Source organism: Atta cephalotes (genome assembly GCF_000143395.1).
Source record: "Atta cephalotes unplaced genomic scaffold scaffold00006, whole genome shotgun sequence".
Lineage (NCBI taxonomy): Eukaryota > Metazoa > Arthropoda > Insecta > Hymenoptera > Formicidae > Atta > Atta cephalotes.
The window spans coordinates 6,814,868-6,830,817 of NW_012130070.1; the positions used below are offsets into that span (position 1 = coordinate 6,814,868).

The window sequence follows — 15,950 nt, forward strand, 5'->3', positions numbered from 1 at the left end:
ACTTAACGTTACGTTAGTACATACTATATATAGTATACGTACTCTCTCTCTATATATATATATATATATATATATATATATATATATATATATTGAACGCACGAAAATATATCCATCAAATAAAATGTAAATAATTGTGTTAAATAAACTTGTTTGTCGATTAAACAGATAAAACGTTGCACTTGAAATTCTCGATTTTTGTCGAAAAACAGGAAATCAATTCAATTAAAGGAAACTGAATCAGTTTTCAGTTTGCTACTACAGTACAGATTGACAGATAGTAATCATAATCACTTTTTTATTGTACGCCAAGACTATTATAATTAAATTTCACATTCTTGAGAAGAAAACTTTATTTTTTATTTTCTTTTTAAATAATGAAGATGTAAGTTAGATCAAATTATTAAGTGCAATAATTACAATTATGATTTACGCTTTCTATTTTAAATTATATTTAATCACGAATATAAAAATATGTATAAAATATAATTTATGTAACTTATTTTATTTATTTAATTATATAGATATTACATATCATTATTTTTATTGAAACTTCAGTTCTTTTACCAGCTTAATTTTAAATTTTATCATACAGTGAGATGCATAATTCCTGTTGCTTATTATAATACGCTGCAACAATAATCTTGTTTTTGTCGGATTTCGCTCTGTTTGCGAATGCTCATGACTACAATCTATTCAGGAAAATTAAAACGGAATACGACTTTACCTTGGACGCGAGCTAATGCACCATGGAACGTTCTGCGACGTAATCTCTTCCGCGGCTCAGATATAATTCACAAGTGTTGCACTGAGCCGCCGGAAGTCGAGCGCCCTCGAGTAAGCCATGCGGGCGCATTCCTGGAGATATAACTGCGTTCACTGCAAAGCGCGTGTCCCGTTAACATGTACGCAACAGCACGCACAGTCAAGCAAAATGACAACATATAATAATTTGTACCGACCTACATATAGCAGTATTGGCAAAATTTGGCGATTAACCTTTATGGTCTAACGTGTCGATATATCTGTCTTGCGATCGATTATAATAAATTTTAATCGAAGTAGATCAGTATTTCAGCATATCTCGACTTAAATAGGGTATGGAGAATGAAAGATTATAAGAAGTTTTATATATATATATATCAAAATAAAATTATTTTACTTAATATTGAAAAAAAATCTATTATGCCATATCTTATACTATAAATTAAATAATAAGAAACTGAATTAAGAAAATAATTAAGATTAAAATGACAATGAATGGAAATAAGAGAAACTGATATAACTGATATAATATAGATTATTTTGGATTATTATTTAAAACTTTAAATTAAATTATTATTATTCACAAGTATACAGCAAGTGAAATCCATTTGTGCTTCTCTGATAATATAGGATCCTCCAATGCGAATTATATTTCTGTGGATTATTATTTCATAAGTACAGGTTGCAAAACTTTTGTATCAAGCAAATGTTGTCTCGACTTGACTGCTGAAAACGTCATGTTACACTAAGAAATCACGTATTAATACATATATTTTAATCCTGGAAAAGGATTTTCGAATCTATGAAAGAAACAAAGTATTTGTTATATAAAAATTAATATGATTTAGTCGATAATATAGACGATTTTAGGATCCCCTTAATGTTTCTCTAGAGCTAAAAATGTAACATAAGGGTCATTATCGAAAGTGAACAATGTAAATCCGTGAGTAATTTGTTTCCATTTTCCTTCCTTTCCTTCCATCAAATGACAAAAATCTGGTAAACTGAATGCTCGATCAGCGATTAGACCTTCGAAAACGAAAGTAAAGTGAGTGAATGCAATAAGATAAAGTGCAGTGTCGTTCTTGGATAATAAATAGACAATTTTCTCACGACATTAAGACACGTTCGACGAACATTATTAAATCGTTCCATTTTTCATCTTTAATGAAATTCATCATCTTTATAAAAAATTAATTTCTATTACTTACTCAATTTGCCAATGTTTTAAAGAATGTTGAACATTATGATAGATTAAAATTCCATTCTTTAATTTATCGCAATCCATTAAGAATTTAGATACAATTTAGAACACAATAATTTTGAAGTACAACTATAAAAATAGATATAACAGAAATAATTATATTATATCGACAATTTTTTAAATTTTCTCAATCTTTTTTAATTACTGTATTTAATTTACAGATTTTTACGTAAATTATGTTTAGGTAAGATGTTTCTTATAATTAAAATTATTGAACAGAGATAAAATAATAAAAAAGCAGCTACAAAAAAATCTACTGAAGTCATGTTTGGATAATTTATTTTATACTAAGAATAGTTTAAAATAAAAAATGTTTTAAAAATTTTTTAGTTCTTACTTTATGGAACATTTAAATTTTACAAACACAGGACATTTTTGTAAAATATTATTGTTTTATTAACAGGTGATAAATGGCTGGTGTCATGTCTGGGAGTGCTGCACCTTAGCAAGGGTCTATTCTACAGGGTGGTACCAGCCGACCAGGGTTTCGGTAGCGGTGGAGAACCACCGGGCTCACCGACCGCAGAATACGCCGGGGTGTTTAGGTTTCGATTGTGGTGGTGTGGTGCGTGGGTGGAGGTTCTGGTCGACGACAGATTACCAGCGGTTCACGGAAGACTAGCTTTCGTGCAAAGTCGCCATAGCGATCAATTCTGGCCGGCGTTGCTGGAGAAAGCGTACGCTAAGTAAGTTTTTCTTCGGTAATTTTTTTTATGTTAATCTTCATGGGCAAATGAATCCGCAGATAGCTAAACCAGAAAAATCTCATCTACAATAAACATAATATTTTGTTGACCCAGATAATACAAGTAATTGAGAAAGTTATTTATTGATGAGTTAAGCGATTATGGCTTCGACTTCAATTTTCTTGATGAAACTATTCTATTATTAGTAGCGACTTTTTAAAATAAACTATAGCGATCAAATATAAATAATTATAATATATTTGTGGAATAAGTGATATTTTTAAATGATAACAAATCTTGATGACAAGAGAATATAAATTTTATTAATACATAAGGAATTTTTTATCTATCTAATTTAACTATCTAATTTAAGCACTTTCACATTCGTAATCTTTAAGCTTCGCATAAGACCATAGAAGTAGAAAGATGAAACATTATGTTTCTTACTACGGAGATAGTTTTCGAGCCAGTTTGAAACAAATGGCGAACTGCCGTGGGCGATGTAGGCGTTCACCAGGTGACTATTCAAGGTGAACTCGCGCGAAGATCAACCTCGGTGCGTTCGAGCGATGAACCTCGATCGTCATCGTTGTGAATGTAGTGTGTGAGTGCCTCGACCGGGCTTTAATTTATTCTAAATTTGGCCAAACACATTAAATGGGACCATATAAGGAAATGAACTAATAACAAGTAATTTTTTCTCAAATTAACAAGATACCTTTTACCCATTACAATTCTGTAATTTATGTAAAATTATTATTATTAATCATGTAGAATTAAATAAATTACAAAATAATTTTCAAAAAGAATATAGTTCGGAACAAAATCAAATGAATGGAGATTGAAACTTGTCATTGCATGAGTTTGAATAATTTCGTTCGAAAAGATTTTATATAACTACAGAGAAACAGGATTTTGCATGCATCAAATATATAATTAACGTACAATGTAATTAATGTATATTATAGAATAAATGTATTGTGAGTTGGCTTGTAGTGTATTTTGACAAGCGGAGCGAAAAGAGACGATGATATTGAACCGTTTGTGAGGCGACGGATAGAAATTTCATCCCGCAACATCATCTCGCGATCCGTTGGGATCCATGGCGCGAGTAATCGAGGCGCGCGATCTCTCGCCACGAGGTAGAAGATGAGTTTACGTGGACGGATGGACGACGATGACCGGTTCTGTCGAGGTCCTTGCTCCTCTTCTTAATCTTCCTCTGATGACCGTACGTACCATCCTCTCTACCATTTCCTTTCCCTCGTTATTCTCATCTTGCATATCTCTCTGTCTCTTTCTTTCTTTCTCTCTTCTTCTTGATTTTTTGTCCCATCGTGAGTGTAAACCTTTACCTGGGCATTGCTCTCGAAACTGCTTGCAAGGTAATGGTATCAAAAAGAAAAACGATCTCCCTCACCAGACAAAAGGGATCCGAGAAAGTAAACGACGATCGAGAAACAATTATTTAATCCTTGCGCGAAATTTCGTTTCGCGTGTATTTCTCCATTATGTCTTTACTTATCTATTATCTTTAGACAATAGAAAAACAATTATCTTGAAATAAAGAGTGATAGTTTTCCCATTCCCACAGTGGGAATGAACTATCCTTAGAGCATTATATAATTTATCTTTCAGAAATAACATTCTTATCATTTATGTATATAATTATTCAAATATTATTTTCTTTCTCAATAAATTTTTTATTTAATGTTTTATTAAATTTTGAGTAATTTTATAACAATACAAAATATTGATTATAATATTTATTTAAAATTACAGAAAACAATATTAAATCAAAGTATATTTTGTATAGAGGCATTTTGTATAGAGAATAAGAAATCTATATTTAAAAAGAAATGTTTCAAATTTTACATTTAATAGATTTAAATTATACTAGAAGCTTATATATATCGCTAAATATTAACAAGTTCTTAAAGAAGTTGTTAAGAAGAAGTTTTAAATGAGGCTCATTCAGTAATAGCAAGTTTTTCACACTGTTTAACTATATCTATTTAAATAATGATGAGTTTCATGAATATGTACATTCGTTATGCTTGAGGAGATTCACGTATATGGATGCTTATAATAAAAAAGACTTAGTTTTTCTTGTGCTAAGGATGCATCATTTGCCTAAATCATATTAATTCGCATAAATCGTGGTGTCTAAGAAAACACCGTGCTGGCAAATAGTGATACGTTTTCAGCTAACAACCGTGAACGTACTTTGCTATAATTTCATCATCAAACGCACCACTTTTACGTCACAATACTGCATACACGTGCGTAATGAGAGAGCGTGGCTGCGCCTTGGCTCTTGTGGTGAAAGCAGAACAGGATGATGACAGGTTTCAAGCGAGAAAAATTGCGTTATCTTTTCAAGAGGTGTGCACGTAGTAATATATGTTGCAATTGTATAAACATTTTTATTTGAAATTATTTTTATGTGCACAAAAAAATACAATGTATTATTTTATATCAAATTTACAAGTGGAATTTAAAAGTTAAATATTATGATTATATTTACATTTATGATTAATAACTATCTTTTTCCAATTTTACAAAATGAAAATAAGAATTTCATAAATTTTGACGGCACATTATTACGAGTAGTATGTTCACAATGTATGAGCCAAGTTTAATTTTGAATTACATATAATATAATATAAATTACAATTGATATACGTATTTCACTTTTACATGTACGCATTATATTGCGTCAGTTATGAAACATCATATCGAGGTCGTGAATCGTTAATAATTGATCGCACGTTGCAGATTCTCAGCAACTTCCGCTCGTCAACATTGAAATATGCAGTGCTGTTAATTGATGCCGCAGCTTCGATTTAAAAAGCAATTTGAAACTGCTAACACGACTTTACTCGCGAAAAAGTAATTTTCTACTGCAAATGTCGATCATAATTACGATTACAATAATGATTGCGCGATGATGAAAATATTATAAGTGATCCTGCACAAGTGATGTAATACTTGCATGTTGCAAGTTATGCATGCGTAATAAGTTTAGCGCGACAATGTTTATGATTCCGTGTCAGGAAATACCATATCACGCGTATGCCTGGTAGTTTTCACGGTAAAAAATTTTACAACGTAATTTCAATTATTACAGTCTAAAATAATCGCGCGATGCATCGTGCAAGCGATTAGTTGAATAATTTAGTCATAATGTAGTTCCTATTTTGTGTCTCATATGTGTTAAACCATTAGAGAAAATTGTATTAATTGATTGAATAGCATATACCTACATTTTGATATGTATATTTGCAAACTGTGTTGGTTTTTGCGAAATTATTCGTGCAAACGTTGTAAGATCGCTATATATCAGTCATAGTGTGATTATGTTGCATGCACAGCAAATTGTAAGCGCAAAACAAATATGGATTAATATCATAACATCAATGGCTTGTTCAACTTTAGACATATCATCGACACACTTTCACATCAGTGCCATATATTCCTCGATGGAATCGTGGCGATGGAATGTTGATTGATGAATTAATTTTGCAATAGTGTCACATTGTATATGTGAATCGGTAAATATCTCAACGATGACATACATCCATGCCGGTCGGAGAATCACAAAAAATGAATAAGAGAGAAAGAAAGAGAGAAACAGATTCGTTCGTCGACCTTTCTTCTTTCACCGCGACCCTGTAAATCTAGCCGATCCGGAACGATTGGCCAGCTTTATTAAACTAGTAGCGGCATCGAGAATTGGTTAGAAAGCCCATGCGCTCTTTCGCGTGCCAATATGTGCAAGAATATATGCGCAACATGCTTCTCCGTCGATTTCCATTAGAAAACATCGCTAGGTTCCCCTCGAATCTCGCTCAGCCGAATAGACCCCTATCGTTGTTCGTATATTTCATTCGTTTTATAGAAAGTTGTATTGGAAAATATCATAAATTGCGCGATGTTGCCCGTGGAATGGAAAGTAATTATGGTATATGAAATAAAAATTTCAAAATAAAAAAGTATTTATTTTTATAAATTATACATAAAATAAAATTGTGTAATTTCATTGTAGCTTCACTATAGCTTCATTATAGCATTCCGCTTCACGTAATTAAGCAGAATGCTATACCTACTTATACAGCGATTGAAGTAAGAATTGAAGTTCGATTTAATACACAAAATTTATACATTTCTTGCGTAAAAATGAACAGTTATTAAATTCTGTTGAGACTGAACTTCTTACGCAAATTCTGAGTTTATCTTGCTTATATAGAATTACTTTCTCGTGAAGGTATATTACTGAGAAATGTTTTTATGTAAGAAGTATTTATTTCAGTATTAATATGCTTGCAAACGCGATACATGTAACAGCGGAACTCCATGACAGTTCTCAACACGTGCTTTCTCCATTTTAACTTCGCAACGAAGACACTTGAAAAGAAATCAGATAGCTCCGAAATATTTCGTTTGTCCGATCGTTTGTCCGTACGTTGAACGTGCGTGATTCGCGTGCACGCATACGTTTGACGCGAGAATGTGCTTGGTGAGGTTACACAGGGCCTCGATACTTTCACTCGGCAAGTAGTCGGTATCGCTGCTTGCCAGCAATGGATCGGAGGTCAGTGCACTGGTGACCACAGTCCACGCTCGTATTCGCTAGCGTAAAAACGGCCGCGAAAGCATGCCGATAATCCCTCGAAGGTGGATGCTCGCTGGTGCGGACAGCTACAAGTCGATCTTGCCTCGTTCAGCTATTCGGTATCATTAAGATCTCGCTGTTCGCATGTTTGTAAGATCATGCGAGTCATGATGCACGCTAGATTCGCTAAGCGATCGAATTATTTCTCGATCGTCGCTTTCTATACGCGCGAGAAAGATATGCCAATCGTTTACGTAAGAAAAAAATGTAGCGAGATCTGACAGACCAAATCGCGTGACGTGCGCGTGTATGAAAAGTTGTCGATTGAGAAACGAAATGCAAGTAAAAAGTTCTGTCCATGTCGCAAAGCGTGTAAGACTTTATTAACGATTCAGAGCACAAGCCGGAAATAACAGTGTTTATATGATCGATTGGTGAATATATTTCTTTTGCTATTATTTTTAATAACTAAAGCCTTGAATTTCTAATTCCTGTTTCTCATTTATGCATATTAATATTTTGTTGTTATTTTTAATATTTTTAATATTTTGTTGTTTTGTAATATTATTTTTCACATTCAAATGGTAATACGATTATTATGAAACATTGATTTTAACTTGTTTTGTATTATTTATTAATACGTAATGATACATGTATACGATGTATAAATTTTTATAGCGTTACTTTGATTAGAAAAATATAACTTTTGTATAAAATTATCCATTTATGAAAATGATCACATGCGTTAAAAAGAAATGAATAAAAGTAAAAAATATAAACACTAAATTGTTGAACAAACAGAATAAATTGAGTCTAGGAGATTATCCTCTAGACTCTCCACTACGAACGAAAGGAGAGTAATTTTGTGATTATACATCACATTTAGTCATGCAATGATCTCAAGGATGCTACTGTAGCATGTAGGATGTAATAACGAGTACATAGTAATAGCGGAAAGCGATTGACAATGATGACATAGATGATTGGTAATAGAGCGAGGCAACGTGACAATGACGTTGCATATACGCGTGCGACTGCATCGCTCCGTTAGACAAATGCGAAACGGAAGTGCATCAACAGGCAAGCGTGCTGTTAACCGTTGAGTCACAAAGTGACAAAGATAGAATTATATACAGCCACAGCGGTTGCACCTTCGGTCGAAAGTGCGGTGACCTCGTTACTTGAACTCTTATGTACTGCTCCATGTTATTGACATCTATCAAAATTAAAGTTTATTATTAATTTATTTTATTATTTGTTGAATGTATTTCATAAAACTTTATTTATTCGTAATATTTATAAATAAAAATTTATAATATTTATGGAAAGATTACATAATGATTATCTTTATTATGCTCCATCTTCCAATTTATTTCTTTTAATTAATCATTCCTATGAAAGATTAACGATTTTCTGTAACTTCAATTAACCACGCAATAATCGTTTCCTCTGAATTATCAGTATATGATGTTAATTAATCACATGGATAACAAACTTCGCATATTGGCTCTTTATGGCCTTGCGAGAAAAGGTGATGAGGGAGGGAAACTGAAAGAAACGCAAGTTAACTGCAGCAACGATCAATTTGTACGTTCGGAATCTTTCTCCCTGGATATTACGTATATTTTCCTTGAGAAAATACCCAAGTAACACCCGCAATCGTGCGTGTGAATGGTTACGGTTTCTAGATGGACGCGTAAACCGCACGCGCGATAACAAAGAAGCATTTGAAACGAAGCGAACTGTGCAAGCTCCGTTATCTCCGGAATGTTAATTCCCGCAGGAACGGCACATGCAAGGAAGATAATATCGTTTACACATACACATATACTCCCTTGATCTTACTCTCAAGTTCCATCGAGCATCTTCGTGACCTTCTTCTTCTACTTCTCTCTACCATCATCTTTTCCTTTTACTCATGTGTCGCATAGGTCAGGAATGATTCCGCATAAAACCAATTACATTTTCCGTTGGATTCAATACTGAAAGCGTTATCAGAAATTGTTGCAATATCAGCGATCATGGAACGTTAATGAAATTATGTTCCCTCTTTGGTTGGGTTCCACGTGCAAGATTAGCCTGAAAGTACTTACTTTGGTTTCATTATATCTACATACCGATATTTATTTTTAGAGATAAGTCTATGAGCTTTCTCGGCTATTTACTAAAAGAAATATGCTCCTTTTGATATGTAAATATTGGATTAGATTTATAATTAGCCATATAAAAGCTATATAGATGATAATAGAATATAAATATGGGGAATTATTGCTAAAAAAAATGTTAAATAAAAATTTTTTAAATTTGATACTAAATAATATTTAAATTATATATGTATTACATTTCTCGAACATGGATGCTATTAATCATGAAATATTGTCACATAAGACACCAGATTAATCAAATTAGATTTATTTGAATGAAAGTGCTCACAATAGTGACATGAAAATATTGAGAATTTCATTATACATAAGAAAAAACATTCAATTAATAATCCTATAATATTTCTGATCGTATCTGCGATTGCAATGTTAGACATTGATTCTTCGCAAATTGATTCAATGAAAATAATTCTTGTGTTGTTTGTAATGGCGTATAGTGTAATGTAGTGTCAGCGCTAAGAGGTCGTAAAGGGAAAAAATACGACTTTCCGCTTTCCCTCATCCGGCCAAGTATTCAGCGATTAAGAAAGTCCATACCATGTTTTCTCTGTACCTATCAAGGTATCGGTGTAATAGTATGAGAAATCATTGATCGATCTTTGCTGTCACGATAAACTCATGGCTAATGAGTGATGGCAATTTTCTTATGATTAATGCACGTAATTTATTACTTCAAGATCGAGAATTATTTTTTCTACGTATTTATTTGTATATTCAATCATTTATTACTCCCACATCTCAGGTGGTCTAATAAAATTAGCATGAGTGAAAAAGATGGAGAATGTTAAACATGGATTAACTCTAGTGAAATTTTAATATCCGATTATTATCATTAAATATCTTGTTATGTTATTTATTATAACATTTTTACGTATATAAAGCTTATTAAGATATATTTATGTACTAAATTATTTATAAAAATTTATAAAATTTATTTAAAGTGTTTGATGCTTTTTGGAATAAATAACATTATCCATATTTTTATTGATTATTAGAAAGATAATATTGTGACTCTAACAAGTAAGAGAAATATAGTAACATGTCTATATAAATATAAAATAATTTAAATGTTTTGTTTTCAGACTTCACGGTTCTTACGAGGCACTTAAATATGGCACATTATTGGATGGCTTGTCTGATCTCACGGGTGGTATTACTGAAAGCATCGCAATTCGTCAGGATCCTACAGCTTGTGGACGAGCCTTATCAAAACTTTTAGACATGACGTCTCTTATTACTTGTACAGTAAATAATAATCAACAACAGCAGGTACAGAATATTTAAAAGAGATAGCATTTGATTCTTTCAAACATTTTACATGCGTATTTTCTACCTTAGATACGTGCCAGCACAGAAAAACTCGCTAATGGGATACAAATGGGAATTAATTACAGATTGTATGCAATTGAAAGGGTTAGTATATCAGACGCCAACATTTTTATATAATTTATAATAACGGTGAAAATAATAAAAGATATTTGATAAAACGATATCGATTTCCATGTTGCAGGTGGAAACTTTTGGAGGGGAAGCAGTGCAATTAGTAAAATTAAGGAATCCTCTTGGGCCTGGCGGGGAATATGTCGGTGCCTGGGCGAGAGGTGGACTTGAATGGGAGGAAGTACCAGCAATGGAAAGGGAACGGTTAGCTGTGAGAAATATGGCCGAAGGAGAATTTTGGTAAGTTCACAAAACAGTAAAGTATAATTTATGACGTAACACAAATAAAAATAACGTCAAAAAATATATTAAATTAGTCAAGATGAAAAAAAATTGTATAATTTATTACTAAATATAAATTGGGACAACATTTGGAATCAAATGTTGTTAAGTAGTCCCCGCAGTTAATAGTAAGGTAGCTTTCCAAACTTCGGTGAAGTTACGAAATGTTTCAACTACGTATTGTTACGAGCAGGATATCATACTCAGATTTCGTTAAGACGTTTACTCATCTGGAAGTTGTGCATCTGGATGCTGAAACTTCGAGAGATGAACCATCGTTACACAGTAAACATACTTGGCAAATGAAATTATATCAAGGCAGCTGGAGGAGAGGCGTTACTGCAGGAGGATGTCGAAATAATCAAGGTTTGATTAGTCCATCACTCATAAATCATTATATATTGATATTGATATATATATCTTAAACATTGTCATTGAGATTACAATTACATTAAAGCGATTGTAAACAGTTGATTTAAAAATTAGTGCATTTTATATTACTTATTCAACCAAGTTATATAAATAATCTAATGAATGTTTTCTTTCTCGTATAGAAACCTTTCACATAAATCCCCAGTTACATCTGATTTTAAGTGAAATGGAAGAAGTCATCGTTTCATTAAATCAGCATTCAATTATGGAGCCAAAAGTAAGAAGTGTTTCCAAAATATTTCAATATTCGTGTCTTTTGTTAAATTGGCTTATCAAACTTTCGCTGTCTTCAGGTGATTGGATTCACAGCATATACACTGCCGAAGAATAGCACCGAATCGATAAATAAACAGTTTTTCAAGAAGAACAAGTCTTTAGTTAATTCCCAGTATACGAATAGTCGGCAGGTGAGCCACAGGTGTCAGCTCGAGCAGGGCGGTTACCTGCTGGTACCTACGACCTTCGAGCCAACTCAAGAAACGAGTTTCACATTACGGGTCTACAGCAGTAAGCCTCTAAAACTCAAGTAGGTATATGCATTTGCTGATGTCACGCTTGCACGAGGCAGTACAAAGGATCGAATGGGCTGTCTCGGTGCATTTAATGTGCAGCATATATTAACTTACGTGAGGATATGTGTACGCCCGTCTTCAACTATAGTTTTAAAATCCTTTTTTAGCCATTTCAAAAGCCATGCATCAAGTAATTACTTTTCCTGAGCATACATTCTTTTGTTATGGAAACGCAACATTGAATATTTTTTTTCAGTTAAATGATTTGCTGCCTTTGTTTACCATTGATATTTGTCTTGTTTTCTTTTTGCGCGTGTATGTAATTTATTAGTGTAATATATTATTTTATTATTAAAATTGTTTTAAAATTTTAAATACGTAAAATGTTACATTTTTGGTTTATTGCACATTAATATATTTTGTATCCTGGAATAAAAGAGTGAGCGGTAAAATTTTATTTTCTACACATTGTACTATTAATGTTTCAGATTGTTAGACACTCCGCCGTCGTTAATGAAATCGGCAATTGTTAAGGCGCCTCCTCTCGAAGGAAAAGGCTTCTCTCAATACGAGGCTGTATTTCTGCAGCTCGCCGACGAGCACAGAACCGTAAACGCTTTCGAACTGCAGGAGCTTTTAGAAGCCTGTTTACCGAATGGTACGACGCTTTTCTCTCCGTCATAAAATACATAGAACACTTTGTTAAAAATGCACTAAAAATGTTATGCAATGTTAATTTAGATAAATGTATTTTTTTTTATTTCTAGATTATATTAAAAGTTGTGCCTGCATGGAAGTTTGTCGACAAGTAGTACTCACTATGGATGTATCCTTTTACAATAAAAACTTTGTTTTTTTTAGAATATAATGGTTTTTTAGTATTTTTTCGATCGCTATAACTGTGCGGTCTAACCGCAGATCACAGCTTTTATTTGATAATTGTTTGCAAATTTAGGATTTTAGCCTCGTGTTTAATTTATTTAATTGACTATACATCAATTATTTCAGAATTATTTAGAATTTTAAATAAAATCGTCTGTATATTTTCTCTGATAATTTATGAGATATCATTTATATGATATAATGTATATGATGAACAATTAGTTTCCTTATATCTTGCATCTTTAAACAGAGTTCTGGGAGTGGTCGGTTGAAGTTTAATGATTTCAAAGATCTTATGTGCAGTTTAAAATACTGGCAAGCTGCTTTTAAGAATCACACAAAGGAAAAAACGGGTATACTCAAGGCGGAAAGATTGAGAGATGCTCTACTGGAAGTTGGTACGTAAAACGAAAATGTAATACAGTGCTTGAAATAAATATTCTATTTCGTCGTCATGTAATGAAAGCTTCTATCTCTAGGTTTTCAATTAAATACGGATGTATTATCCATTTTAATCCTTCGATACATGAGGAAAGACGGTACTCTTCGATTTGGTGACTTTGTTTCGGCAATCTTACACTTGAGTGATGCATTTGGTATGTTTATTATGAGACGTTCAATTAGCTTATATAATTTGATTTATTTAAGCTCTTAAATATTTTGTATTAATTGAATGTTTTACATTTATTTAGGAATATTCGAGAGCAAAGACCCTTTGCAAAATGGGACGATAAAGTTAAGCTTGTCGGAGGTAAAAATTCTGTTATTAGATTATTATCCTATTGTTAGATTAATCTATCTAAATATTATATATTTATTGTTATGATTATAAATTATAAGTTATTAAAAATTATATTAAATCGCGAATTCTTTTTACAGTGGCTGAGATCGTCTCTGATGTGTTAAAAATGTCAGTCAGCGTAAATCACCATGTACCTTGTGAATTGCCTGTAAATAACATTTTCTTCATGACATTAGATATAAGTTTTAGCCATATTAACGATTAGTGCCCATCTATTTACACTTTGTAAAATAATCATTGTCTTTTACATTATCACTGATCATCATTCCGTTATGTAATTATTACATATTATGATTAAAAAACTATGTATAATACGTCATTTGTATAAGAATATCACATTGGATAATAAAGTTAAATTTATTTTGCATAGTTCTTGCTTACCTTTTATTAGATTTTGATATACATATATCTAATCAGGTTTACTAAGCTAAACTAAGAGTTTTTTCAAATAAATATAAATAACGTAATTTTTTTTTGTTTAACCATACGAAATATTAAAATTAAAAACCAAACTATTTTTATTCAAAATTGAAGAGCATTAAATTATCAATTCAAAAGCAAACGCTTTAAACTTAAGTATATAATGTTATTAAATAAATGCTATAATATGTGCACGTATATCGGAGAGGAAAGAATATAGCAAAGTTACAATAGAAACATTTATTTATAGAATTCGTTCGAGAGATACAACGAAACTTTTGATATCCTAGAATTTATCCCTACTCCCAACACGACGGAGTGAGGTATAATTCGCGCAAACTGATTAATTTCTTGTCCGAGTCGACACACTTCGTCTCACACCTCATCTCACTTTTTGATCGAGGATTTCATCCTGCGCGAATTATATAATAAGTGCACACGAGACACAGATAGGTGGACGGCGATATGTGAAAATTACCAGGAACAAAACTGACACAAAAGCCTGTCCGTAATCGATTGATTATTCCAGGCAATTTCAAATGTCCCGTCTTTAGACTTTAGATGATGCTTTGATCAAAGAGACTGCCGGGTGCGTTGTAACGATAGATTGCAATCCGGCATACGTCGAAAAACACGTACGTCTGTTATCAGCTATGTCCTGCAACATCGACATCTGTCACTGCGAGCAACATATTCGAATTGTACGTGACTCTCGAACTGATATTTTGATAAACTCCATAACTCCAAGCTTTATTGTGAGAAATTGATGCAAAACTAGAATGTTTTTTGCTATACAAAATATAAGTAATTTAAATATTTCACTTTGATATGTGTAAGTTTGAGTTTCGATACTGGAAAATCCAGAGATGGATAATTCCTTTATTAGTATTTTTAAATATTTAGAATTACTGCAATTTAAGAGTTTTTAATAATTTCAGATAATTGTTAAAAGGATAATGTTAATGTTCTGATATTTTATGTTATATTCATTGATTATACATACATATTTTAAATCACATTCTTGAAATATACAATAAAAAGTAAAAACTGTAAAAAATATTTTAATATTAAAAAATAATTTTCATATATTATTTTAAAATCTAATTAGGAAATCATATATGTATATATACCATGTGGCCCATAAATAACAATTCTGTAAATTATAACGAAATATTTTGAAACGATGACTATTAAAAATTCTTTCTATGTAAAAATATAAATTTGAAACATTATAATGTAAACAATAGAATAGAATTAGGACTCAAGTTCGAATAAATAAAAAAATGTCTATAAATGTAAGAAAGAGATTTCAGAATTCTGCGAATTACGATTATTCATGTTGCTCATAGGAACACGATATCGATTCTTCTTTCTATAGACATTCGTTTCATAGAGCACGTGTTTTCGTCAGTGCAATGAGGGAAAGGAAGACGTTCAAAGGTATACAGCCGGGGTTCACAGTTTCACACACATATTATGATCGTTTCCAAGAGAGGAAGACATCGAAGTTTAGAAACAGTCTCGTGCATCAGCGAAATGACGCTTTTTATCTTCACGCGAATATTGGATGGCGCAACGCTTATCATTTAGATATTTACATGAATCGTGAAGATATTTGCAGTAAGATAATATAGATCTTAAAGTAACGACCAGCCTGTTACGATTCGCTAATTTTATCAAGTAGAAAA

The 15,950-nt window shown here is 32.1% G+C and overlaps 1 protein-coding gene across 1 annotated transcript in view; it reads left to right on the forward strand.

Moving 5' to 3' along the window:
* The window catches only part of LOC105626791 (calpain-C), an 18,485-nt gene extending 4,539 nt beyond the window's left edge, over positions 1–13,946 (forward strand). Inside the window, exons 3-15 of the mRNA XM_012208087.1 lie at positions 2,433–2,715; positions 10,575–10,761; positions 10,831–10,905; positions 11,003–11,172; positions 11,408–11,580; positions 11,769–11,863; positions 11,940–12,172; positions 12,647–12,816; positions 12,926–12,984; positions 13,291–13,438; positions 13,520–13,636; positions 13,733–13,791; positions 13,920–13,946. Coding sequence (XP_012063477.1) covers positions 2,433–2,715; positions 10,575–10,761; positions 10,831–10,905; positions 11,003–11,172; positions 11,408–11,580; positions 11,769–11,863; positions 11,940–12,172; positions 12,647–12,816; positions 12,926–12,984; positions 13,291–13,438; positions 13,520–13,636; positions 13,733–13,791; positions 13,920–13,946 — 1,796 coding nt within the window. The remainder of the gene's footprint in view (positions 1–2,432; positions 2,716–10,574; positions 10,762–10,830; positions 10,906–11,002; positions 11,173–11,407; positions 11,581–11,768; positions 11,864–11,939; positions 12,173–12,646; positions 12,817–12,925; positions 12,985–13,290; positions 13,439–13,519; positions 13,637–13,732; positions 13,792–13,919) is intronic.
* The last annotated feature ends 2,004 nt before the right edge of the window (positions 13,947–15,950 follow it).